The 27,565-nt window shown below is 44.0% G+C and overlaps 1 protein-coding gene across 1 annotated transcript in view; it reads right to left on the bottom strand.

Moving 5' to 3' along the window:
- The window catches only part of LOC126259739 (thyrotroph embryonic factor-like), a 641,028-nt gene that overhangs the window by 16,871 nt on the left and 596,592 nt on the right, over nucleotides 1-27,565 (bottom strand). Inside the window, exons 3-4 of the mRNA XM_049956725.1 lie at nucleotides 6,991-7,121; nucleotides 6,743-6,858 (exon numbers count right to left, since the gene is read on the bottom strand). Of these exons, the coding sequence (XP_049812682.1) occupies nucleotides 6,743-6,858; nucleotides 6,991-7,121 (247 nt within the window). The remainder of the gene's footprint in view (nucleotides 1-6,742; nucleotides 6,859-6,990; nucleotides 7,122-27,565) is intronic.

The raw sequence follows: 27,565 nt of genomic DNA, 5'->3' as shown, positions 1-27,565 counted from the left end.
ATAAAACACCTACAAAAAATAAATATCACTTATTTCCATCATTTTTAAAAATAAAAATGTTCAAAGGAAATTCTTTTTCATTCTAAAGCTTAGTCAGGTGCTGAAGTTGATGGTTGATGGGGATTGGGGGGGAAGGAGCAGATACTAGCTAATATCTGATTCTCCCGTAGCTCTCTCCATACAGTGACGTGGTCAACGTTACCTTCTACAGCAGCAACTTCTCTGACACTGACATTAGGGTTATTGTCAACTGCACGAAGAATTGCCTCGTCCATTGCAGGTGTCCTCGTCGTTCTAGGTCTTCCCCAGTCGCGAGTCATAGGCTGGAATGTTCCGTGCTCCCTAAGACGCCGATCAATTGCTTCGAACGTCATCCTGTCGGGACGCCTTCGTTCTGGAAATCTGTCTCGATACAAACGTACCGCACCACGGCTATTGCCCCGTGCTAATCCATACATCAAATGGGCACCTGCCAACTCTGCATTTGTGAACATTGCACTGATTGCAAAACCACGTTTGTGATGAACACTAACCTGTTTATGCTACGTACTGATGTGCTTGATGCTATTTCTGTAGAGCAATGAGTCGCATGTCAACACAAGCACCGAAGTCAACATTACCTTCCTTTAATTGGGCCAACTGGCGGTGAATCGAGGAAGTACAGTACATACTGACGAAACTAAAATGAGCTCCAACATGGAAATTAAGCGTTTCCGGACACATGTCCACGTAACATCTTTTCTTTATTTGTTCGTGAAACATGTAAAACCTTTGTATGATTATGAACTATTTCTGTTTAATCATTTGTTTCATTTATATATATATATATATATATTGAAATCAAGCTTGATGTTAATAGGCTATTGTATGACATACCCAATACTCTCAGCTGGATTTTCAGCTGGAGTCCATGGGCAAAGAATAAATAAATAAATAAATAAATAAATAAATGTTTCCTGAAAGTTTGGCCGTACCTTTTTGTAACACCCTGTATATTTTCTTGAGCAAATAAATGTATATGTTCTGAAATGTTTGGCAAACACTTTTCCTATTCCTTCAGTTCTCAGGAGTGAGAATACTTTACCACACGACCTTTGACAAGAATTTCCACTACGAATTCCGTGTTGGTCATTAATAAACTATATCGTTATTGCTTGTTCCTAGATTTTGTAACTAAAGTATAGTCCCTCATAACCTCACTTTCTCACTGTCAGTACGGGAATAAAACGGCGGGGACGCTGCAGTAGACGCAACACGATTGACCGTGTAAAGGGGCACAAGAAAATCAGCATTATGAAGTCACAAATCTCATCACCATTTCACGTCCGGGTTCGGGTCCAAAGCTCCTGTGATAGGACCTCACCACCTCCGGTTTAACTGGAGATTATTTATCAAAATTAAACTCTGTAAAGTTATCTGAACTGAAGATATGTAGGCTACATCCAGTTCTCCCCTCAATTCCGATCCCAAGTCTCCGTGCAGTGTGCAGTGCAAGTGACAATCGGTGACAAAAAAAGGACAGCTGAAACCTGGCCTGAAAGCTGTCTACTTTCTTCACTACTTTATCAATGATCCTGTCATGCTCTTTATTATCGCCATCCGAAAATTCAGTAAGATATCTGGAGAGAATTGCACAGTTTATCGTCACGTAACAAGAGTCTCTCGCAAAGCAAAGGGCCCGCCAAAACTGCAGTTTTCGTACGGTTTATAGCTCAGATACGACTTCACAAGTGAAGGCTATTTAACAAAGGCGACTTTCTGTTGGAAATCGACTTACTCGTTGTGGATGCGCGTCGCATATTTATGTGTAAATCAGCAGCCAGCCACATTGCGAGTGGGACACTGGCTTCGATGTTCGATTAAATGTACCGAGAGTATGCTGCAGACACCGTGCGCATGCACAGGAACAAGGGACCATGACGTCGTCTCCCAAAATCATAAGTTAAACTAATCTCACGTCTCACTGTTGTTATAGTAAAGGAATTGTGCTTTTGTGTCTTCTTAATGCTTATGTCTGTTGTTTGCTTTGTTTTTCGTGACAGACAGCAAACCTTGCACGAGCGCCTGATATTTTTCTTACTAGTGTTCCCACACCAGAGAGAGAAAATATGCCACACAAAACAATATTTATGTTTTACAACACCTGGACAGAGAAAAGGCATACGCTATGCGTACGTAACTACGTAAACAGGTAAATGCTTTAATAAAATCGTTTCAACTGTGGAAAATACAAATCTAATGAGAAAAATAATTTTCTATTTTATTTGGTACTTTGAAAGAGAAAAAAAAGGTACAGAGGATAGTGTAAAAAAGCGCTACTTACTGCCTTCTCAATATGTTTTTACGTGTTTGTAAGTACATATTTTCTTGAGCAGATAAATGTGGATGTTGCGAAGTTTTTGGACGACATGTTTCTTATTCGCTCATTTCTCGGTAGTATGGAGCATTTACCATAGGAAATTTGTCAAGAACATCCACTATGAGCGTGCATCTTCATATTTTCGCGACGCAAGGATTGTTCCACAAAATTTCTGGCGTGCAGCAGCATAAATTCGACCTCCTCTTCTAATATTTCAGCTGTATACCGTCCAGCTGCGAAGATGGCTGGGCGGTATACAGCCGAAATATTAGAAGAAGTCGAATTTATGCGGCTGCACGCCCAAAATTTTATAGAACAATCCAAGATGAGTTTTGTTTTTAGTCTTTAAAAAACTATTATCATTTTTCCTACACTCTGTTATATTTAGATACTTTCCTAAAAAGGATGGTACCTCATAAACTCACTTTCACTGTTCAGGTACCAAACTTCACAGCATACAGCTCTCAAAACATGAAAATTTTCATTCATGGTGTCCTGCAGCCTGTATAAATTTAGTGAATGACATTGTTTGTATATACACAGAAAAGGCTGCTTGTTTTATTGTTTATTTTTATTTTAGCTAGACCGGTATCAGACTACATGCCCCATGTTCGGTGGTCGTATAATTTATTACTGTGCCTTAACAGAATTTTTGTAGTTTTTTTTTAAATTTTATTTTACTTTTCAACTGGCTTTTAGCACATCCTCGTTGTGTTATGGATGAGACGACGGGCTTTACATTGCCAACTTCTAACAAGCGACTCTCCCAAGGCGAACATGGCAGATGCCACAACCCTATTTTCCAGAAACTTCTTTCAGCGGAAGAGGGGCAAAAAGAAAAACGAACAAGTGTCTCAGCTTACTCATGGATACTTGACCGTTTCTGAGAAAATGACAGTCAAAATTTCTGAGACATTTTATATGTCTTTCAGGGCATAACTAGTTTTGTTGAAACTTTGGCACAGTTGGTAGCATAGCGGCTTCATACTTTTGCGCCCCGTGTTCGAAACCCGACTACTGTTTTCATTTTATTTTTTTCTTCCTCATTTCATGTCCGTAGAAGGCTACTGCACGAATGTTTCCTATCAAATCAGGGGATACAAGGGCGATGTATTAACTGTAAAATTTCAACTGGGTCTGACAATAAGTGTCATACATTTATTATATTATATATGTGTGTATGGCCCCTTCCTGGCTGTTCGCTTTGAGAAATAATTTGGGTATGATATGTTTCCCTTACTCATACCATCAAGAGGACAAAACCAGCTGCGCAGATCAGAATCGATTGAATACAAGTTTCATAGTGCTCTGCTAGTGGCGCAGAGACTGGCAGGAACGGCGGTTATATTAGTCACCGAGCTATTGGCTGATGTCGTTTCACAGCCTTCTCTGCTCTTGTGTTCTTCGTCTTCGTGCCGGCGCTTGTCGATAGGCCGGAACACAGTCCACTCCATGTAAACACAGTCTACACCATTATGGAGCCACCACCAGCTTTCAAGGTGCGTTGTTGACATCTCGAGTCCATGGCTTCGTGAGGTCTGCGCCACATTCGAACCGTACTTTCAGCTCTCACCAACTGAAGTCGGGTCTCATCTGACCGGGCCACGAAACTCCAGTCGGCTTGTGTCGAACCGATATGGTCAGCAGCCCAGGAGACGCGCTGCAGGCCAGGCGATGTCGTGCTGTTAGTGAAGGCACCCGCGTCGGTCGTCTGCTGCTATAGCCTGTCAACACAAACTTCCGCCGCACTATCCTAGCGCATTGATTTCTGTAGTTATTTCACGCAGTGCTGTTTGTTGGCGCTGACAGCTGTACGCAAACGCCGCTACTCTCTGTCGTTAAGTGTAGCCCGTCGGCCACTGCACTGTCCGTGGTGAGAGGTAATGCCTGAAATTCGGTATTCTCGGCACACTCTCGACACTATTGTTCTTGGAATATTGAATTCCGTAACAATTTCCGAAACGCAATGTCCCATGCATCTAGCTCCAGCTACCATTCCGCGTTCTTTCTTTCTTTACCGTCGCCTTGTCCCACGTCACGTAGGGTCGGCGTTGCTCTTCTGGATCCTTCTCCTCTATAGTACACTAACCATTGCCTCTTCCTTCTTCCATCCTTTATCCCTTAGGTCCCCGGATGTCTTATCCTTACACCTCATCTTCGGTCTTCCTCTCCTTCTCGCTCCTTCAATCTTTATATCTGTTTCCGATATACTCTCCCCCTTTTCTCTATAAGTGTCCATACCACCTTAGTCTGCTCTCTTGTATCTTTTTCCCCATGGGTCCCACTTTCGCAGCTCCTCTAACAAATTCATTTCTAATCCTGTCCTTCCTTGTTACCCCACACATCCACCTGAGCATCCTCATTTCCGCCACTTCCATCTTCCTTTCCTGGGCTACTGTGATTGGCCATGTCTGTGCACCGTATATCATAGCAGGCCTTACCACCGACTTGTGCACTTTTCCTTTCAACCGAATGCTCACCTTCTTGTCACACAACAATGCACTCATTTTCCTCCTGTTGTTGCAACCGCAATTTATTCGATGTCGTATCTCGCTTTCCAGTCCTCCGTCCTTCTGTATGTACGACCCCAGGTATTTAAATTTGCAGACCGATTTCAGCACATCATCCTGGATGTTGCAAGACCTTGTCTGCACATCCTTCAGTGCTAAATAGTCTGACTTTGTCCTGCTACTTTTCATCCCTCTTTCTTCCAGTGCCTTCCTCCAATCCTCCAGCTTTTCGTCAAGTCTGTCGACGCTCTGCTCACAAATATCATCCGCAAACATCATATTCCACGGCGCTTCCTTCTTCACATCTTTCACCAGCACATCCGTAATCAGGTCAAAGAGGTAGGGAGTAAGCGCAGACACTTGATGTAACCCTACTTTTACTGGGAACTCCTTTGTCATGCCCATTCCGCGTTCAAAGTCTATCAGTCAACGTCGCGCGACTGTAGTCACGTTGGAAAGCTTTTCACATCAGTCACCTGAGTACAAATGGCAGCTCCGCCAATGCACTGCCTTTTATACCTTGTGTACGCGCTACTACCGCGCCACCTGTTCAAAAATGGTTCAAATGGCTCTGAGCACTATGGGACTTAACATCTGAGGTCATCAGTCCCCTAGAACTTAGAACGACTTAAACCTAACTAACCTAACGACATTACACACATCCATGCGCGAGGCAGGATTCGAACTTGCGACCGTAGCGGTCACGCGGCTCCAGACTGAAGCGCCTAGAACCGCACGGCCACAACGGCCGGCGCGCCACCTGTATATGTGCTTGTAGCTATCCCACGACTTTGGACACTTCAGTATAGTAATGGCACAAGAAAGTCGTTCGTGTGATGCCAGTTTAATAGAAAGCGTGTAGGCCCCTTGAGAATGGCTTAAAAGGGGGGGGGCGGTTTTAATTTCCACTGTCTATACTTTTACAAGTAAATTCATAAAACTTTGTCAGCATGACCAGGAAGGATTCAGGATTCATATTCGTAAAGGCGGAAGTTCAAAAACACAACGAACTAATTTTTTTTACATGTGAAATTTCATCATTTTTTCAGTTACTATTGGCTGCATTTGGTGCTATAGGTACACTTTTCTTCATAAGTAAGAGAGACTGTTCGATGAATTTTGCACAGCATACAAACCATACTTACAGGTGTCTGAGACACTAGAATCTATTTAATTTATGAAAAAATGAATGAGCTGTTACGTTTTAAACTTTATGTTTAGAAAAAAATCAAATTTTGTAGTTGATTAACTCAATTTTTACCACAGTTTTTAACAAAATGGCTCTGAGCACTATGGGACTCAACTGCTGTGGTCATAAGTCCCCTAGAACTAAGAACTACTTAAACCTAACTAACCTAAGGACAGCACACAACACCCAGCCATCACGAGGCAGAGAAAATCCCTAACCCCGCCGGGAATCGAACCCGGGAACCCGGGCGTGGGAAGCAAGAACGCTACCGCACGACCACGAGATGCGGGCTAGTTTTTAACAGATTTGGAAAATTCTAGAGTTTCACACACCTGTAAGTATGGTTTATATGCTGTGCAAAATTCATCAAAGAATCTCTCTTACTTGTGAAGAGAAATGTACCTATAGCAACAAATGCAGCCAACAGTAAGTGAAAAAATGGTGAAATTTCATATCTAAAAAAAAATTATTTTGTTATGTTTATGCACTTCCACTGCTACGAGTGTGAATCCTGAATCCTTCCTGGTCATGCTGACAAAGTTTTATGCATTTATTTGTAAATGTAAATGTAGAAAATAAAATGTCCTGTGGTGCCTCTCGTGCTCCAAGTCGGCCCTTTTGACCCCGGTCCCACCCCCCTTAAGCGGGATCGGTAGCAGCAGAGTAGCAGAGTGCGGTACTTACTTGAGTCGGCCGGCGACGGCGGGTTGAGTGGCTCGGTGTCGGGCGTGCGCGGCTCGCAGGGGCTGGGCGAGCGCTCGCGCTTGGCCACCAGGTCGAGCGTGGGCGCGGGCCCCGGGCCGGGCGCCACGGCGACGACGGGCGCGGCCGCGGGGTGCGCGTGCTGGTGGGGGTGGGGGTGCGGGTGCGCCAGCGGGTGCTGCGGCGCGTGGTGCGGCGCGGGCGTCGGCGCGGGCGGCGCCGGCAGCGCCTGCTGCGGCGGCTGCGCCTGCTGCGCCTGCTGCTGCGACTGCTGCTGCTGCGCCTGCTTCAGGTGCTGCGTGCCCGGCAGGCCCTCCACCGGGATGCCGTTCTCCGACAGGAACTCGTCCAGGTCCACGTACTGCCCACACCACACCGTCCACACTCGTCAAACACGTATTGAGGCTATCAATTGCTATATTAGCTCTTTCCTACAGGGTGACTGTATGGAAACATAAATTAGTAGGCGTGCAAACACGGGCTGTTATGCCGTGACCTAAGGGATTTCACTTCAAAACCCGTTGTTTCCTCACCATCTGCGGAGGACATTTTCAGAGGGGATCGTAGCTTCGTTGAATGTCCGATTCACACCCTGCCTCGCCACTGAAAATTTCCTCCGTAGATGTTGACTAAACGACCGGTTTTGTAGTGAAATCCCTTAGACCACGGCGTAGCAGCCAGGAATATTTTATTAATTGTGACAATTCCGACCGTGAAAGTTTACATTTTACAAAAAGACTGACGCGCCTCTCATCATTGGCGATGTATGGCGCTTCGTCGCTAAACCAAACTATGTTTACATACTAATAGCCATTCTGCCCTGCGGCGAACCATGCAGTGTGAACGTCCTAACACAAACCGTTCTCAAGGGAGAGAAGTCTTCCGAAGTAAGAGTGATTTCAGGTGTGCCGCAGGGGAGTGTCGTAGGACCGTTGCTATTCACAATATACATAAATGACGTTGTGGATGACATCGGAAGTTCACTGAGGCTTTTTGCGGATGATGCTGTGGTATATCGAGAGGTTGTAACAATGGAAAACAGTACTGAAATGCAGGAGGATCTGCAGCGAATTGACGCATGGTGCAGGGAATGGTAATTGAATTTCAATGTAGACAAGTGTAACGTACCGCGAATACACAGAAAGGAAGATCCCATATCATTTAGCAACAATATAGCAGGCCAGCAACTGGAAGCAGTTAATTCCATAAATTATCTGGGAGTACGCATTAGGGGTGATTTAAAATGGAATGATCATATAAAGTTGATCGTTGGTGAAGCAGATGCCAGACTGAGATTCATTGGAAGAATCCTGAGGAAATGCAATCCGAAAACGAAGGAAGTAGGTTACAGAACGCTTGTTCGTCCACTGCTTGAATACTGCTCAGCAGTGTGGAATCCGTACCAGATACGGTTGATAGAAGAGATAGAGAAGATCCCACGGAGAGCAGCGCGCTTCGTTACAGGATCATTTAGTAATCGCGAAAGCGTTACGGAGATGATAGATAAACTCCAGTGGAAGACACTGCAAGAGAGACGCCCAGTAGCTCGGTACGGGCTTTTGTTGAAGTTTCGAGAACCTTCACCGAGGAGTCAAGCAGTATATTGCTCCCTCCTACGTATATCTCGCGAAGACACCATGAGGATAAAATCAGAGAGATTAGAGTCCACACAGACGCATACGGACAATCTTTCTTTTCACGAACAATACGAGACTGGAATAGAAAGGAGAACCGATAGAGGTACTCAAGGTACCCTCCGCCACACACCGTCAGGGGGCTTGCGGAGAATGGATGTAGATGTAAACGAATAGCGAAATTCTGCATGACCCACCAAAGTGTCGGGACATCGATGCTGTCGCTGACCTCCTGAATGGCTCTTTTCAGCTCAGAAATGGTTTGGGATTATTGCTGTACGCCTTGTACACAGCCCCACAAAAAAAGAGTCGCATGTGTTCAGATCCGGAGAATATGGCGGCCAATCGAGGCCCCTGCCAGTGACCTCTGGGTACCCCAGGACCAGAATGTGGTCCCAAAGTGCTCCTGCAGGACATCAAACACTCTCCTGCTTCGATGGGGGTCGAGCTCCGTCTTCCATGGACCACATCTTGTCGAAATCAGGGTCGCTTTGAATAATGGGGATGAAATTATCTTGCGAAACCTTCACATACTGTTCGGTAGTCATCGTGTCATCAATGAACATCGCACAGATTATTCCGTGTCTGGACATTGCACACCGCACAGTTGCCCGTTGAGGGTGAAGAGACTTCTCCACCGCGAAAAGTGGATTCTCAGTCCGCCAAATGCGCCAATTTTGCTTATTGACGAACCCATCCAAATAAATGTGGGCTTCGTCGCTAAACGAAACTATGTCTACATACTAATAACCATCCTGCCCCGCGGCGAACCATGCAGTCTGAACGTCCTAACACAAACCGTTCAGAAGTTATGACGATTTTATTTCATACAGTTCAATAATTGTCACGCTGAAGTTGCCAACAGTGTCTTTGTTAAATGTCAACGTGACAATTCCTTGATCACTTTTATTGTATTTTATGTAGTGACGGAGAAATCTTTTTTTCTATACTTGTAAAACTACCGAAGACAACTACATGGAAGCCTAAACTACGGCAGTTTTCCTAGTAGCTTTGATCAGTTATAGTCATACCTGCATTACCTGTATGTTATGTGTGTTGCGTCCTTGTCGGGCGTTACTTCATAACGATCGCTTTCCTTAAGCGGTGCTTGCACTGGCATGTTTACGAGTGACAACTGACATCAACCCGCGCTATTGACTGTTCCCATGGGTGTGAAAATTTTCGCTCCTATCAAGTCCAGTTAAGCTTTTCAACATGGCACCAACTCAATTAATACGCGCAGGAATTCGAGTCGTGGCTTTAATGGCAATTCAAAAAGCTACAGAACACTTGAATAGGGATTATGAGAAGAAATAAGTTGCGAACGTCTACAATGCTAATTACTGAGTTGGAAAATGAGGACGAAGCATTTTCGATTGAACAGATCTAGTTTTGAACATTTACTGAGACTCGTAGGCACTATTCAGAGAAAAGGTTCTCTCATGTGGGATGCTATTCCTGCTCGTGTAAAGTTGCCTAAAGGTATCTTGTTTCAGGCGATTCACTTACCTCACTCAAATAAGCTTACCGCATCCCTAAGTCTACCATTTCCAAGTACATACCTGAAGTTCTGGATGTAATGTATGAAGCATTAAAAGTTCTTCATAGAGTTCCCGAAATTGCACAGTATACTGTGATGGCCACTTTTTTGTCATTGCCATTGCAGTTCAGACCTTGGAAACTAAATCTGCGCCATCTCAACTCTCGAACGGACGAAAACAGACATAAAGAGCCATGTCGCGAAGACCATGAAAAACTTGTGCGGGGAAGCCAACATGCGCAAGTAAGTAGACCCGGCTTCAAGTCCCATTTCTAAGTGCGCCAGTTGCGACGAGTGCGATTTTGGGTGTCCACACACGCATCTTTACGTGTTTAAGTCAACGTGCGCCAAAGACATGTGCCCGCGTAAACCCCGTTTTACGTATGCGATCAGTGTCTTCCCAGAGTCCCCTAAAAACGCACTTATCAGTAACAACAGAAAACGCTTGCCGTTGATCATGATGAAAAACTTTCTATTGAGCACAAAATAACAACAATAATTGTTTATGTTTGTTCATATAAACTGTACTTGCATCAAAAGTAATTCTTTGGTTACATAAAAGCGCAGAAGTTAGACGATCAACTAATTTTTATTACTTATAAACTGCAATTTAGATTCTGCAACGATGTAAGGTTCACTACCACTAACTTGAGTACTTGTTTGACTGGTGCACCAGTGTCGAGTTCTTAATTTTAGCTATTAGAATACTTTCTTCAACTTACGCTCCACAGTCATTACATACGTAGCGAAACAATAAAATACTGCTGGGATCAAGTCATTATCCAGCCTGTGTAACCTTATTGTGCAGCTGCTTCGTATGTCAAAAGCAGTCATCATGAAAAACGTAACACATTGTGTAGTATTGTCTGTTTAAATATTTTAGCTACCTATTTAAACGATGACTGATATACACCATCTGCATATTAAGTAGTGATAGGGATGGCGGTTATCATTGAAACATTCGGTTTCCAGTTATATAGTTTTTTTTTCCAACGCTAGTTTAACCTGAGTGTTAAAACCGCTTAAAATAACTGGCTTCTGAATTAACTGATTTTCGGTTTTTTATTCCTATTATTTCCTGTAACAAACATGAATATCGAATAAAGATCGAATAATTTTAACTCCCTTTGTTTCAAGATACATGGAATCAAAATATGTAGTAGGCAAATAAAACAATGCGTCCACCCTTCGGTGCTTTTCTCGAAAAGTGATACGTGGTTGAAAACTACTAAGAATCACCAGTATTCTCCTACTAATTCTAATTTTATGGAACTCTGCTCAAAAATCATATTTTAATCGAGGGTCATACCACTAATTGGGCTTTAGGAACAGTTATGCTAAAGGGTGAAAACTGAGTTTGAAGTACTCTATTTTTAAGGTTAATTTGTGCGTTTTCAAAAGCTATAACCAGATAAATACATATTATGTAGACACAGACAACACAGGAGCTACTTCCTACTTTTATTGTCATCTATGAATGAAATGTTAAGTTTTCTCCTTATATGATGTCGCAAATTTATTGTGCCTCCTACCGTTCTTAATCTTTTAAAGAAAATGGGACATTTCACTCCGTAAAATGACGTCCAGACTAGGAATGGCGCCATTAAGTTCAAAAATGGCTCTGAGCACTATGGGACTTAACTTCTGAGGTCATCAGTCCCCTAGAACTTGGAACTACTTAAACCTAACAAACCTAAGGACATCACACACATCCATGCCCGAGGCAGGATTCGAACCTGCGACCGTAGCGGTCGCGCAGTTCCAGACTGTAGCGCCTAGAACCGCTCGGCCACCCCGGCCGGCGACATTAAGTAATACAGCTGATGTCCGACGATAACAGCGAGAAACTACCGTACAGACCACATGGGACAAGTCTTGCAGCCAGTTGGGAGAAGTCTTGCAGATTGCATGCACACGCGTATCATCCAATAGGCCATGCCACAGCACTGCAGTTCCAATCCGTATGCCATGTGTTTGTTGCTCATTTCTGTCGTTTGTTATTAAAATAGCACTGAACCATTTTTCCATTTTCTATAATAACGCAATATTTCAAAGCAATGGAATTTTACAAATAAAAATTACTCGTTTTTTAACGAAAGTTTGTCTAAGAGCAAAAAAAATTAGCACTGTTGTGGCTAATTGATATTTCTTTTTTTGCCCTATCACAAGCCAAAAATAAAAGAAACACCTGTTATAATCGATACCAAAAAATAACGAAAAATGCCGGTTATTTTGAACTGAAAACCTATATCAGTCTTAACCGGTCGGTTTTTCCCATCCCTTCGCAGTAATGTGTCCCCTAATACATGCTTTTTACTACTAAACAAAAGGTCCCAGGAAAAGCAGTAAGAGATACAGAATTATTGACCAAGTTAAACTACATATCAAATAAATATCAGTTCGTGACTTTTGTAATTAGACGGCTACCCTATCGAACGTCTGTCGATGCGTTTGAACTTAAACACATTATTCATTTGCATCGGTAAGTATATAATGGATGTGACATTGACCGTAGACGCAATGTAGGTAACGACATGAGTGTCGTAATAAGGGAAGTAAAATGGTAACTGAAGGCACGTCATATTTAAAATAACAAATTAAAATTATGTGACGACGAAACATAATACGTACAGGATAATTTCCGACTGCTTGGGGATAAATATTTGAGATACTCGAGAGCGAGAACGTTTCTGAAGGAATAAACTAACGTTTGTTATCTGCAAGTGAAGGCTCTGCTCAGTCGTTCAATTAATAACTTACACCTAGACGATTGATCAGTGACGTGTTTCCCGGTTTGTAAGTACGGCTGGCAGCGAGTGCGCAGCGCACGTTCTGAGCAGGTGGCGTCGAAGCGGTAAAAGACTGTCCTCACTTCATTAAACAGTCTTCTGGGAGCTACTGCCGCGTCATCTTATAAAATACTAGAAGCAGAGTACTAAAATAACCGACGTTTCGGCCGTGTTGCAACGGCTCCTTCAGGGCGTAGACTATAAGACAGACACCGGCCGAGGAAGCCTACGTACTTTCCCTCTGGTTCGGGAGGGACAGATTTCAGTACCTGGTGGCCAACTACACCTAGACTTTCCGCGATCTGCTTTACGACCGCCGCTAGTTCCCTAGAAAGATTAACCAAACCTTTACTCCTATGTTCAATGTTATAGACGACAGAAACTCCTAATTTTTAGAAGTGAATATTTCATGCGGCTTCAGTTTTCGAATGAGAAATGTACACCTGCCGATCAAAAGTACCTGGACACCTGTTAGTTGACATTAATATGGTGTATGTCCCCTTCGTCTTGAACACTGCTAGGGACGTTATCAGTGAAGTGCATGAATGTCTGTGGAGGACTGAGAGCCCATTCATTCTCAGGAGAAGAAATCAGAGAAGATCGTTACATAATATGCATAACACTCAACTCATTAAAACAGGAACTTGTTTGAGAAAGCCATCGTTGTAGACAGTGTTTGATAACATTTCAGCTAATCAGTTGTTCTGGAGCGAAGTCGACGTTCGAACTCATCCCCCCCCCCCCCCATATGTGTCGCACTACATTCAGGTGCCGGCCGCGGTGGCCGAGCGGTTCTAGGCGCTTCAGTCCGGAGCCACGCGGCTGCTGCTACGGTCGCAGGTTCGAATCCTGTCTCGGGCATGGATGTGAGTGATGTCCCTAGGTTAGTTAGGTTTAAGTAGTTCTAAGTCTAGGGGACTGATGACCTCAGCTGTTAAGTCCCAAAGTGCTCAGAGCCATTTGAACCATTTTGCATACAGGTCAAGACTTTGGGCAGGTCAATCCATTTCAAAAATGTCATCGTCTACAGACTATTTCGTCACAGATGCTGCTTCACGACAGCATTGTTATGCTGATGCAATCAATCATCTTCCGAAACTTGTTCTCCACGGTACCCAGAACGATGTAGAGTTTCCTTAAGCGCAGTAAAATACTTTCCAGTGGCGTCTCCCACTACACCACTTGCAGCGTCACTTAACTCTGACTATAGAAATGTAAGGCATATGAGGAACAGCTCGATGATGATATAATTTTTTTTAACTTCTTCACGAGCGATTCCTTCTGCTGATTTCATGCGATTTTTTACAACGCCCTCTGCAATGCTGGCCAATCCCCCGTCCGTCAGTATACGAGGTATGCCTTGTCTTGGATTAGTTGTGATAGTTCCTTCGCGTTTCCACTCCACAATTAAATCACCAACAGTCAGCTTGGGCAGCATTAGAAGGGTTGAAATGTTCATGATGGATTTGTTACTCAGGTGACACCCAATGACTAGCGCACGTTCGAAATCAATGAGCTCTTCTGACCGACTCATTTTATTGTTATTGCTTCTCTACTGACAACTCAGTACTCCCAGCCTCTTTTTATACCCGCCCCCTCCATTCACATCTAGTAGTCAATTACACATTACACAGGGATGTCTGGATGCTTTTGATCTTAGAGGGTATATGAGGCACGTGTTTGCAAACAGATTATATTTCTGCATCGGCGTTCCCGGCACTAACTTGGAAGCAATCGTCTGTAAAGCGTCTACGGTGTATTTTTTCTTTGAGTTTACATGAAGTCCTATTAGTAAGCTCTTTCAGTCTTATCGCCAAAATTATTTACTACTTTACTGGTCAATAGCCATACATTACGCGTTTCCTATTAGCCCGATCATCAGATCGAAATAATGCACTGATGCAGGTACTTCCTGTTGATGTATTTGGATCTGGTTTGGGGATGAAGTAAAAATGAGATTACCAACAGGGCTGCATAAAGGATTATGTCTGAGTCATTACATGAAGTTGTCAATATGCAGGGTGGATAAAACGAAACTGGCCCGGAAAATATTTCATGCAGTTTACGATATGCAACCCAATTTACACATTTGCAGCCGGGGTGGATGATGTACGTAGGGTTGCCGTATTAAGGTGCATGAAATATTTTTCGGGCGAGTTTCATTTTGGGCACCGCGACGAAACACCAGTAGAAACGACAGACAACGGGGATGCTTGAGAGAATGTGGCAAAATTTCATGCGTCGTTGTAATGCACGCTTTACGACTGGGGGACGTCACTTAGAACTTTTGTCATAAGATTATGTTTGTTGCCGAGAGGTATTGGTGGTTTATGTCAATAAAAAATAAATATCCTCTCCGACAATTAGTTTTTTATGTCAAGTAATGCATTTAGGATCCTCTGCCGTCTGTATAATTTCGACTCTACTAGTGTGGAGCAGCGTATAAATCTGAACTAATGCTGCTATTATGTTAACTACTGCAACGACGGAACGTTAAACACACGCTAATAATAATCTACTAATATCACTAGATACAACATCCAGAAAGAATGGCGCGCATGGATCCAGTCGTTGAGAGCGCGTAGAACAGGGTACGAGACAGCAGAGAGAATGGCGAACACGTGAGCCCAGCGTCGCACTCTGTTCTGTTACAGGGAAGGTCAGTATTGTGGCCAGCGCCGTTGATGAAGAACCGTCAAACCGACTGCAAACCGTGACATCAGTTGCCAGTATTTATATGAACTGAGCATACTAACACTATTGTTGTTGTTGTTGTGGTCTTCAGTCCTGAGACTGGTTTGATGCAGCTCTCCATGCTACTCTATCCTGTGCAAGCTTCTTCATCTCCCAGTACCTACTGCAACTTACATCCTTCTGAATCTGCTTAGTGTATTCATCTCTTGGTCTCCCCCTACGATTTTTACCCTCCACGCTGCCCTCAAATACTAAATTGGCGATCCCTTGATGCCTCAGAACATGTCCTACCAACCGATCCCTTCTTCTGGTCAAGTTGTTCCACAAACTCCTCTTCTCCCCAATCCTATTCAGTACCTCCTCATTAGTTATGTGATCTACCCATCTAATCTTCAGCATTCTTCTGTAGCACCACATTTCGAAAGCTTCTATTCTCTTCTTGTCCAAACTATTTACCGTCCATGTTTCACTTCCATACATGGCTACACTCCATACAAATACTTTCAGAAATGACTTCCTGACACTTAAATCTATACTCGATGTTAACAAATTTCTCTTCTTCAGAAACGCTTTCCTTGCCATTGCCAGTCTACATTTTATATCCTCTCTACTTCTACCATCATCAGTTATTTTCCTCCCCAAATAGCAAAACTCCTTTACTACTTTAAGTGTCTCATTTCCTAATCTAATACCCTCAACATCACCCGACTTAATTCGACTACATTCCATTATCCTCGTTTTGCTTTTGTTGATGTTCATTTTATATCCTCCCTTCAAGACACCATCCATTCCGTTCAACTGCTCTTCCAAGTCCTTTGCTGTCTCTGACAGAATTACAATGTCATCGGCGAACCTCAAGGTTTTTATTTCTTCTCCATGGATTTTAATACCTATTCCGAATTTTTCTTTTGTTTCCTTTACTGCTTGCTCAATATACAGATTGAATAACATCGGGGAGAGGCTACAACCCTGTCTTACTCGCTTCCCAATCACTGCTTCCCTTTCATGTCCCTCGACTCTTATAACTGCCATCTGGTTTCTGTACAAATTGTAAATAGCCTTTCGCTCTCTGTATTTTACCCCAGCCACCTTTAGAATTTGAAAGAGAGTATTCCAGTCAACATTGTCAAAAGCTTTCTCTAAATCTACAAATGCTAGAAACGTAGGTTTGCCTTTCCTTAATCTTTCTTCTAAGATAAGTCGTAAGGTCAGTATTGCCTCACGTGTTCCAGTATTTCTACGGAATCCAAACTAATCTTCCCCGAGGTCGGCTTCTACGAGCTTTTCCATTCGTCTGTAAAGAATTCGTGTTAGTATTTTGCAGCTGTGACTTATTAAACTGATAGTTCGGTAATTCTCACATCTGTCAACACCTGCTTTCTTTGGGATTGGAATTATTATATTCTTCTTGAAGTCTGAGGGTATTTCGCCTGTTTCATACATCTTGCTCACCAGATGGTAGAGTTTTGTCAGGACTGGTTCTCCCAAGGCCGTCAGTAGTTCCAATGGAATGTTGTCTACTCCCGGGGCCTTGTTTCGACTCAGGTCTTTCAGTGCTCTGTCAAACTCTTCACGCAGTATCGTATCTCCCATTTCATCTTCATCTACATCTTCTTCCATTTCCATAATATTGTCCTCAAGTACATCGCCCTTGTATAGACCCTCTGTATACTCCTTCCACCTTTCTGCTTTCCCTTCTTTGCTTAGAATTGGGTTTCCATCTGAGCTCTTGATGTTCATACAAGAGGTTCTCTTATCTCCAAAGGTCTCTTTAATTTTCCTGTAGGCAGTATCTATCTTACCCCTAGTGAGATAAGCCTCTACATCCTTACATTTGTCCTCTAGCCATCCCTGCTTAGCCATTTTGCACTTCCTGTCGATCTCATTTTTGAGACGTTTGTATTCCTTTTTGCCTGCTTCATTTACTGCATTTTTATATTTTCTCCTTTCATCAATTAAATTCAATATTTCTTCTGTTACCCAAGGATTTCTACTAGCCCTCGTCTTTTTACCTACTTGATCCTCTGCTGCCTTTGCTACTTCATCCCTCAAAGCTACCGATTCTTCTTCTACTGTATTTCTTTCCCCCATTCCTGTCAATTGTTCCCTTATGCTCTCCCTGAAACTCTGTACAACCGCTGGTTCTTTCAGTTTATCCAGGTCCCATCTCCTTAAATTCCCACCTTTTTGCAGTTTCTTCACTAAGGGGAACAAAATTATTTCAATATCTTCTTACAGCCTCGAATTTAAAAAATGTAACCATCAGATCAGCAGATGGTTCGTTTCTAAATGAAGAATAAAGGTGGGCATTAAAATGGTAGGTAACTAAATTGCAAAGTCAAAGCGACTTCTACACGCACTCTTAATAATATGAAGGATGGGTACAGCACTTAAGGTACCGTCCACAGTAAGTCACGTGCTTTCTTCTGTCAATTACTGCTTCTTTCATGTGTTGCACTGATTTATTAAAGCAAAAAACATCAAGTTGCACCAGGGTTCAAAGTCCACCTTAAACTGTAGCTCCCCATACAACTGACTGGCTAAATCCGTTCAAAGATCGGAGCCAGATGAGGGCATCCTTAAGGTGGCGAAGGATACTTCTGTCCCACTTTTCCTTCCTCCCTTCGCTACTTCAGTCACAAATAGTGTGCAGGAATATCGACTGTTGGTAACACTCCGAATCTCTTTGATTTTATCTTAGTGATATTTTCCTGAGATTTATAAAGGCGGAAACAATATTGGTTGACTCTTCTAGGAACGTAAGTTCTCGTGGTTTTAACAGTAAACCATGCTGTTATGAACAACGCTTCTCTGCCACTGGACCGCTTACTAAAATGCACTGTTATTCCTTGGATCTTCTCCACACAGTCCGACCAAAAGTATGTAATGCGGAATTTACGACTAGATGTCAAGAGAGGAGGATCCGTCAGTATAAAAGGAGGCGGGCAGTATTGTGTTGACAGTAAAAGTAAGTCATACAACTGAGACACAGATTCTGGGTTTCGGCTCGCACCTTTTACGAAAAAGTGGGGCAACCTCATCGCAGGACGACTACACGTTGGCCTGATTTGCTGAGAGATCAGTGCTCCACTCAGTCACTGACGAGCACATATAAACTAAACAACCTGATGGCAGTCCACACAGGAGAGGCCACAAGTTTTCCAACACACAGGGGAAGCAGGATTAGAAACAAAATGCTGAACCTTTGCCATCCCCGATGCAAGGAAGGACTCTCGAGTTTTAGCACCAGTGTGTGCTGGCAGCAGAGAAGCAGTTACTGCAGAATGGATCTGTCAGGACAGCTCAGTGACTCTGAGAGTCACGTGATTACCACATCCGTCAGGAACATTTCAACCTTTTTAAAGCATACCAAGTCGACTGTTGGTAATATGACTGTGAAACAGGAATACGAAGCAACGACAACAGGTAAACGAAGACTAACCTCATCGTCGCATTTCACAAACAATTATTGGTCGTATTTAACTTGATATTAGCGAATACGGGGGAGACATATCCCAGCCTGAAGTTTTTATACAATACCTCGAACAAGTAATCAAAAGCTTTTACAAATAAATCTCGTCTTTCACAAATACAGCTATTCCCAAGGAATAGCGCTCACTCCGCTGCAGAGTGAAAATCTGATTCTGGAAATATTCCCAAGGAAGTTCCACCAGTGAGATAATGAGGTCTCTAATAACCATGGAAGTTCTCACACAACATTTTTGACTGCCTGCTCCCCTCGCCCTCACCCCCGCCACCAACCGCTAGCGGAGGGCATTGTGTGGTATTGAAACGCGGACTGTGGGGAAAACCGGAACAGAATAGAGTCGAAGCGTTCGAGATGTTGTGCTAGAGAAAAATTCTGCAAATCAGGTGCGCTGATACGATAATAATAAATTCGTGTGACTAGGATCTCCGTCGGGTAGACCGTTCGCCGAGTGGAAGTCTTTCGATTTGACGCCACTTCGGATACTTGCGCGTCGATGGGGATGAAATGATGATCATTAGGACAACACAACACCCAGTCCTTGAGCGGAGAAAATCTCCGACCCAGCCGGGGATCGAACCCGGGCCTTTAGGAATGACATTCTGTCGCGCTGACCACTATTTTTTTTTTTTTGTTGATCTCATTTTGTTCTATATTATTCATTGAATCTCTTCGTGGCGGACGTCCGATGACACTCGTTCAGGTTGTTCGTTGATCCGTTCACTCAGTTTTTTACTACACAGGGTAGCTAAACCCTCTGACCGAACACGCTGAGTTACCGTGCCGGCAATCGCTGAAGAAACGAGCATTTGGGAAACAGTGACAAGAAGACCTGACAGGGTGACAGAACATCTGTTACAACATCATGGAATACTGCTCACATTCTGAGCCCGTGTCTGCGTACGAAATAAACGGTGGCTCTTACATAAAAGATGACAGCAACCAGCCACTTTGTACAATGCCATTTATTTATTTAAATAGCGCCGTTATCGGTTTCGAACATTACAATTCATCTTCACACGGCTAGTTCTCGTTAAAACTCACTTTGCATTAGATTTCAGCTTTTGTTTTCCCAAACGATGGAATGGGGTGGTGATGATCTACAACCACAACAAGATTTGAGGCAATGTCTTTTTAACACTGTCTCCCATCTTGTCTCTCTCCGTGGTACGTGGAATTGCAGTGGGCAAAAACTGAAGGAGAAGACAGAAGTCAGAATACGCACAGCAAATAACTGAGGACGTAGCGGGCATGTGTTACTCTGAGACGAAGAGGTAGGAGCAGGAGACGGATTCGTGGCAGGCCGTATCAAACCAGCCAGAAGACTGATGACTCAAAAAATGGGGGAGAGGGGGAGGGGGGAAGGAGTGAGTGAGTGAGTGAGTGAGTGAGTGAGTGAGAGAGAGAGAGAGAGAGAGAGAGAGAGAGAGGTCGGAAGGATGTTTCTATGAAGTACTTGAATAGCAAAGATGTGGAACAGAATTTGTATTTTTGAAAAAAAATGTTGTGAATTTCTTTTGGGGTGACCCTTGTATACTGTGAACAGCAATGGTCGCATAAAAACCCCTTCGGACCTAAAAAAAAATGTTCAAATGTGTATGAAATCTTATGGGACTTGACTTCTAAGGTCATCAGTCCCTAAGCTTACACACTACTTAACCTAAGGTATCCTAAGGACAAATACACACACCCATGCCCGAGGGAGGACTCGAACCTCCGCCGGGACCAGCCGCACAGTCCATGACTGTAGCGCCTTAGAACGCTCGGCTAATCCCGCGGGGCTTCGGACCTCCAATAGGGCCACGTTCAGTACAGGGTTGGGTTGGGTTGTTTGGAGAAGGAGACCAGACAGCGAGGTCATCGGTCTCATCGGATTAGGGAAAGACGGGGAAGGAAGTGGGCCGTGCACTTTGAAAGGAACCATCCCGGCATTTGCCCGGAGCGATTTAGGGAAATCACGGAAAACCTAATTCAGGATGGATGGACGCGGGATTGAACCGTCGTCCTCCCGAATGCGAGTCCAGTGTCTAACCACTGCGCCACCTCGCTCGGTTTCAGTACAGGACTGCAGTGTCCAAACCGACCTCTGTGTTAGAGACAACATTACCTAGTGTTCATAAAACACAGTACAGAAAACCTGGTTAAATTACACTTTTCTCTCCCCAGACATCCACAACCGTTATCCACTGTCAACGATAAAATCGGGCACAGCTGTAAAAATTATTTATTTCTAAAAAGCAAAGCAATACCGTTTCAGGACATATGTCTCATCTCCAGGTGCATATTGTAATGTGAGTACCGCAAAGGATGGCACAACTAAGGTTAAAGCACGTTAAAATATGTTAAGAAACCGCTTCCCTTGTAGATGATATGCAGGATATTCTCTTGCATGTCATTACCTCGGACGCACTGTTTTAACTTAAGTTACGCATCCTTTGTAGTTCTCACATTTTAACATGCACCTGAAGATGGGACGTATGTCCTGAAACCGATTAGTACTCTCCCTTCCAGAAATAAATAATTTTTACGAGTGTAGAGGATTTTATCACGGACTGGTTAAGATGAGTGAGTGCGCGTTTGCTGTCGAGTTAATACTTGATCCGTCCACAAATGGTTGGAGAGCGACGCAGAACCGGTGGACGAGCGGGGCGAGGCGACGCCGCCATCGACCTGGGCGGCTCGCGCTGGCTCTGGCGCCGCGGCGGCTCGTTAAAGTTGGATGCGGGCGACGCCGCTCCGTCTGCAGACGCACTATCGACGCCCCGCGGGTCACGGACGCCGGCCACTATCGAGGGGACGGCCGCCCCACCACCAGCCAGCTCCTCATCTTTTTACGTGGCTCGCGTGTACGTGCGCCAGTACACCACACGACACCCAGCGACACCATTCTCGTGGCTCGTTTCTCCCTTCTTGTAAGAGCTTCCTTTTGCCCTAAGATCAAGACACGTCTATGCCATAATGGTCCTCATTTGCTTTGACGGTCGAGCCATTCATCTTTTACACTTTAATGCGTATTTCAGATATTTTTTTACCCGCCAATAAACGAAATATCCAATCTAAGAGGCCAATAAGTTACAGCAAACTTTAAAAAACTGGCCAAGTGCTAATAGGACTCGCGTATTGAGGTTCCCGTGGAAACTTAATCCAGACATACCGGATATCTAGAATCTCAATAATTACTGCCGGTTATCGATGTCGATACTGTCAAGATATCGGTCCCTGGAATTCCCAGACAGTAATTAAACATCTACAGTAGTTTCTGAGACACTTCAGTTTATATCTGTAGCGAGAGAAGATGTAATACAAATTTTTTTATTTACTTACTAAAACACGACAACATCTTACAAATGGTTCAAATGGCTCTGAGCACTATGAGACTTAACGTCTGAGGTCATCAGTCCCCTAGAACTTAGAACTACTTAAACCTAACTAACCTAAGCACATCACACACATCCATGCCCGAGGCAGGATTCGAACCTGCGGCCGTAGCAGTCACGCGGTTCCGAACTGAAGCGCCTAGAACCGCACGGCCACCGCGGCCAGCGACAACATCTTACATTTTATGTTTGCAAGCAGTAATATTTCTCTGTCATACTTTCGTGGGATAATGAATAAAAAGTTAGTTAAAATGGCAAGAAGACATTTTTATGTGATATAATTACAATTTACCCATTTTACGACTTTTTCATTTATTTTTTTGGCGGAACCTTGCTAAACTTCATGATTCTACGTCAACGAGATCTACCCTGAATGAGATTTTCTCTCTGCAGCGGAGTGTGCGCTGACATGAAACTTCCTGGCAGATTAAAACTGTGTGCCGGAGCGTGATTCGAACTCGGGACCTTTGCCTTTCGCGGGCAAGTGCTCTACCAACTGAGCTGCCCAAGCACGACTCACGCCCCGTCCTCACAGCTTTACTTCCGCCAGTACGTAGTCTCCTAACTTCCAAACCTTACAGAAGCTCTCCTGCGAACCGTGCAGGACTAGCACTCCTGAAAGAAAGGATATTGCAGAGACATGGCTTAGCCATCTCAGCCTAGGAGAGCTTGTGTAAAGTTTGGAGGGTAGGAGACGAGGTACTGGCGGAAGTAAAGTTGTGAGGACAGTGCGTGAGTCGTGCTTGGGTAGCTCAGTTGGCAGAGCACTTGCCCGCGAAAGGCAAACGTCCCGAGTTCGAGTTCCCGTCCGGCACGAAGTTTTAATCAGCCAGGAAGTTTCATTTGAGATCTAAATTATAGGTTTTGATGAGTGAGTTTGGTAGTACCAAAATGTGTGACACAAATGACCGAATATTTTGATTCCATTGACTTGGAAGCTCAAATCTTTTACATCGCCAAGAGACCATACCTAAGTATGTGACATAAATTTAACTTGACACGTCTACCCATTCCTGAGAAAAAGTGTGCTTAACAGTCGGACGGGCAGACAGACTTACAAGGGTTCTGTTTTTACAGCCTGAGACACGAAACCCTAAAAAACAAGATGGAACCACATTCACGAAGGAAAATGATTTTTTTAATAAAAAACTAACCTTCTATAAACTTTTCCTTTCAAAAAAAGCACCTACATTCTCTTCAAATGGATAGGTAGAACACTTACAACTTTCAAATTCTAAGCGTCAATGTACTCTGCATATGCGGTACGTAATGGCATAGCGCTTAATAAAGTTAAATAGTTGACAATTCTAATTTATGTGCATGTGACATTGTAAATAGACATTTTAAACGCAGTGATTTGGTGTCTTTTTGGATCTGACGAGCTTTTTCAGCAACAACTAAAGTAACAACATATGGGTAGTTTAGGTAATCAACGAAGCCGCGCGAAATCCGTTCAGTTTTAAAAGCATTCATACATGTAACATATTCAACATTAATATGTCCCTTAATTGTTTTTTCTGTAGCGCCGCCCGGGGTGGCCGAGTGGTTCTAGGCGCTACAGTCTGGAACCGCGCGACCGCAACGGTCGCAGGTTCGAATCCTGCCTCGGGCATGGATGTGTGTGATGTCCTTAGGTTAGTTAGGTTTAAGTAGTTCTAATTTCTAGGGGACTGATGACCTCAGCAGTTGAGTACCATAGTGCTCAGGGCAGTTAAGTCCCACAGTGCTCAGAGACATTTGAACCATTTTTCTGTAGTCCTACGTACTTTAATGTACGCTGAGGTGACAAAAGTCGTGGGATACCTCCCAATATCGTGTCCGCCCTCTTTCTGCCCTGCATAGTGCAGCAACTCGACGTGGCATGGACTCAATAAGTCGATGGAGGTCCCCTGCAGAAATATTGAACCATGCTGCCTCTACAGCGGACCATAATTGCGAAAGTGGTGTCGGTGCAGCATTTTGTGCCAGAACTATCACGATTAGGTCCCTTAAATGTTCTAGGGGATTCGTGTCAGGTGATCTGGGTCGGCACACCATTCGCTCGAATTGTCCAAAGTCTTCTTCAAACCAATCGCAAACAACTGTGGCCCAAAGACATAGGACACTGTCACCCATAAACATTCCATTGTTCTTTGGGATGAAGTCCATGAATGGCTGAATATGATATCAAAGTAGCCCAACATAACAGAGCTCTCAGTCCATTCCATGTAAGCGCAGCCCACGCCATTGTGGAGCTACCACCAACTTGCACAGTGTGTTGTTGACAACCTGGGTGCCGCGCGGGGTTAGCAGAGCGGTCTCGGGCGCTGCAGTCACGGACTGTGCGGCTGGTCCCGGCGGAGGTTCGAGTCCTCCCTCGGGCATGGGTGTATGTGTTTGTCCTTAGGATAATTTAGATTAAGTAATGTGTAAGCTTAGGGACTGATGACCTTAGCAGTTAAGTCCCATAAGATTTCACACACATTTGAACAACCTGGGTCCATGGCTACATCGGGTCTGCGCCACACTCGAACCCTACCATCAGCTGTTTACGACTGTTACCAGGACTGTTCAGACCAGGCCACTGCTTCCCTGTTGTGTAGGGTCCAACCGATACGGGCACGATCCCACGAGAGGCGGCAAAGGCGATGTCGTGCTGTTAGGTCATCTGCCATAGCCCATTAATCCCAAATTTGGCCGCACTATCCTAACTGATACATTTGCAGTGCGTCTCACATTGATTTCGGCGTTTATTTCACACAATGTTGCTTGTCTGTTAGCACTGACAACTCTACTCAAACGCAGCTGCTCTCGGTCGTTAAAAGAAGGTTCAAATGGCTCTAAGCACTGTGGGACTTAACATCTGAGGTCATCAGTCCCCTAGACTTACAACTACTTTAACCAAACTAACCTAAGGACATCACATACACATCCATGCCCGAGGCAGGATTCGAACCTGCGACCGTAGCAGCAGCGCGGTTCCGAACTGAAGCGCCTAGAACCGCTCGGCCTCAGCGGCCGGCAGAGAAAGTTTGTCATTCCTAGAGAAATGATTGCAAGCATCATTTAATACCGTTAAAAGAAGGCCATCGGCCACTGCGTCGTCCATGGTGAGAGGTAATGCCTAAAATTTAGTATTCTCGTCACATTCTTGAAACTGTGGATCTCGGAATAGTGAATTTCCTATCGATTTCGGAAATGGAGTGTCCCGTGCGTCTAGCTCCAACTACCATTCCGCGTTCAGAGTCTGTTGATTCCCGCCGTGCGGACTTAATCAGGTCGGAAACCTTTTCACTTGAATCACCTGACTACAAATGACAGCTCCATCAAAGCACTGCCCTTTTATACCTTTCCTACGCGATATTACCATGAGGAGGAGAAGGAGGAGATTAAAGTTTCCTCGACAACGAGAGCATTAGAGGTGCAGCAGCAGCTCGGATTACGGAAGGATGGGAAGGAAATCGGCTGTGCCCTTGCAGAGGAACCATCCCGGCATTTGCCTGAAGTGATCTAGGGAAATCACGGAAAACCTAAATCAGGATGGCTGGGCTGGGTTTGAACCGTTATCCTCCCGAATGCGAGTCCAAGCGGAAGGCGAAAGAGACTTTAGGACCGGGCGCTGTGTCCCGCGGGCTGCATCTAAGGGCGTCGCTTCCTGTTTCAAAGGCTTATCAGCGCCCTTGGCACGAGCATGGCTGGCGCACTAGGGCGGCCAGCCTTGCCCCCCTCGCTCCAGCAAACGCGGCGTGCTTCTGGTCCAGTTCACGGTCCTGTGCAAATCTCCAAACTTCCTCCGGGGCTAATCTAGAACGAGGTCAACTGCTAACGTCTGCACATCCCACAAGTCTGTATCGCGAGAACGCCCATCCGTCAAATGTCTACAATTGCTGCCCGCATCTCGTGGTCGTGCGGTAGCGTTCTCGCTTCCCACGCCCGGGTTCCCGGGTTCGATTCCCAGCGGGGTCAGGGATTTTCTCTGCCTCGTGATGGCTGGGTGTTGTGTGCTGTCCTTAGGTTAGTTAGGTTTAAGTAGTTCTAAGTTCTAGGGGACTGATGACCATAGATGTTAAGTCCCATAGTGCTCAGAGCCATCTACAATTGCTACTGTTTTCGCACCATGACTTACAGTCTTTTGTCTCTATATTAAACAAAACACTTTCTAGAAGGAACTAATACTGAGTAAATTATAGCTGAGGCGGTCCTTTTAAACTGTAGCAAGTAAGCCGTCGTTTAAAGTCATAAACGATTCATTATTTTTTCATCTCGATAAATTTTTAAATGTAGCAGTCACGAAGTATTTTAAATATGAAAGGTAAGCTTGCATCTTTCTTCCGCAATGTGTCTCCGAGAAATGAAGTACACGAAGTCATCTTTTTACTGATTCAGCACTATGAAGGCACCTGTAATATTGTGCCTAAGACAATACAGCGGTTAACGCCAAATAAAAGTTATTTATAAGATATGTTCTGCCAGATGTTCTGATCATACAGAAAAAAAGATGTTTCCCAGGAATATCAAAAGAGAAGGAAACTTGGAATATCTGTCCGGCCATCAAACGTTTTCTGTAGTTTTCTTCAAGCACATCATGTGACTACTTGGAGTCTTCCTATTACCTCCTGTTCCTTGACCGCGTGATCTAGCACTAACAAGGGGAGGCCGCCAATTGTGAAATTCAGATTCGATTCATACTGCGCATAATAAAAGCTCATGGCCAGAGGTGTAATATGGCAAAGCACCAAGATGCACTTCTCAGCCGTTGTCGAGAAAATCGACAGTTAAAAGAAACCGTTGTGGTGAAATACTCTCTACGGTTCATAATTTTCCACAGCGTCGTGGCGCAGCGGTAAGCGCTCGGGTTCGTAATCCGAAGGTCGCCGGATCGAATCTCGCACCATGCAACTTTTTTTTTACTATTTGCTTTTTGTAATTCATATATATATATATATATATATATATATATATATATATATATATATATATATATATATATATATAATTCCCGGTAATCAGTTGCACCAATTATGCATATAATAAGTTGTTGAAAGTCGTTTGTCGTGGAAAAACTGGCGACTTCGAACATCATTGTGTTTTCCGCAAACAAAGTTGTATTTCACAAAGGTTATTAATTGTCTTCATAATGTTAACCACATATAGTTAATGGAAGACGTAGAAACGATATTCCGAAACGAATACGTATAGCGTAAGTCAAACGTTCGAATTAGAATAGAGACCCCACGAACACAAATTCGCTGTGGCAGGTATGAAATATAAACTCGGTTACTCGCTCGTTACACTTGAAGGACAG

The sequence above is a fragment of the Schistocerca nitens genome, chromosome 5 (genome assembly GCF_023898315.1).
Source record: "Schistocerca nitens isolate TAMUIC-IGC-003100 chromosome 5, iqSchNite1.1, whole genome shotgun sequence".
Taxonomy (NCBI): domain Eukaryota; kingdom Metazoa; phylum Arthropoda; class Insecta; order Orthoptera; family Acrididae; genus Schistocerca; species Schistocerca nitens.
Note: the sequence above shows the minus strand (reverse complement) of the source record. Positions and strands in the feature narration are given on the sequence as shown.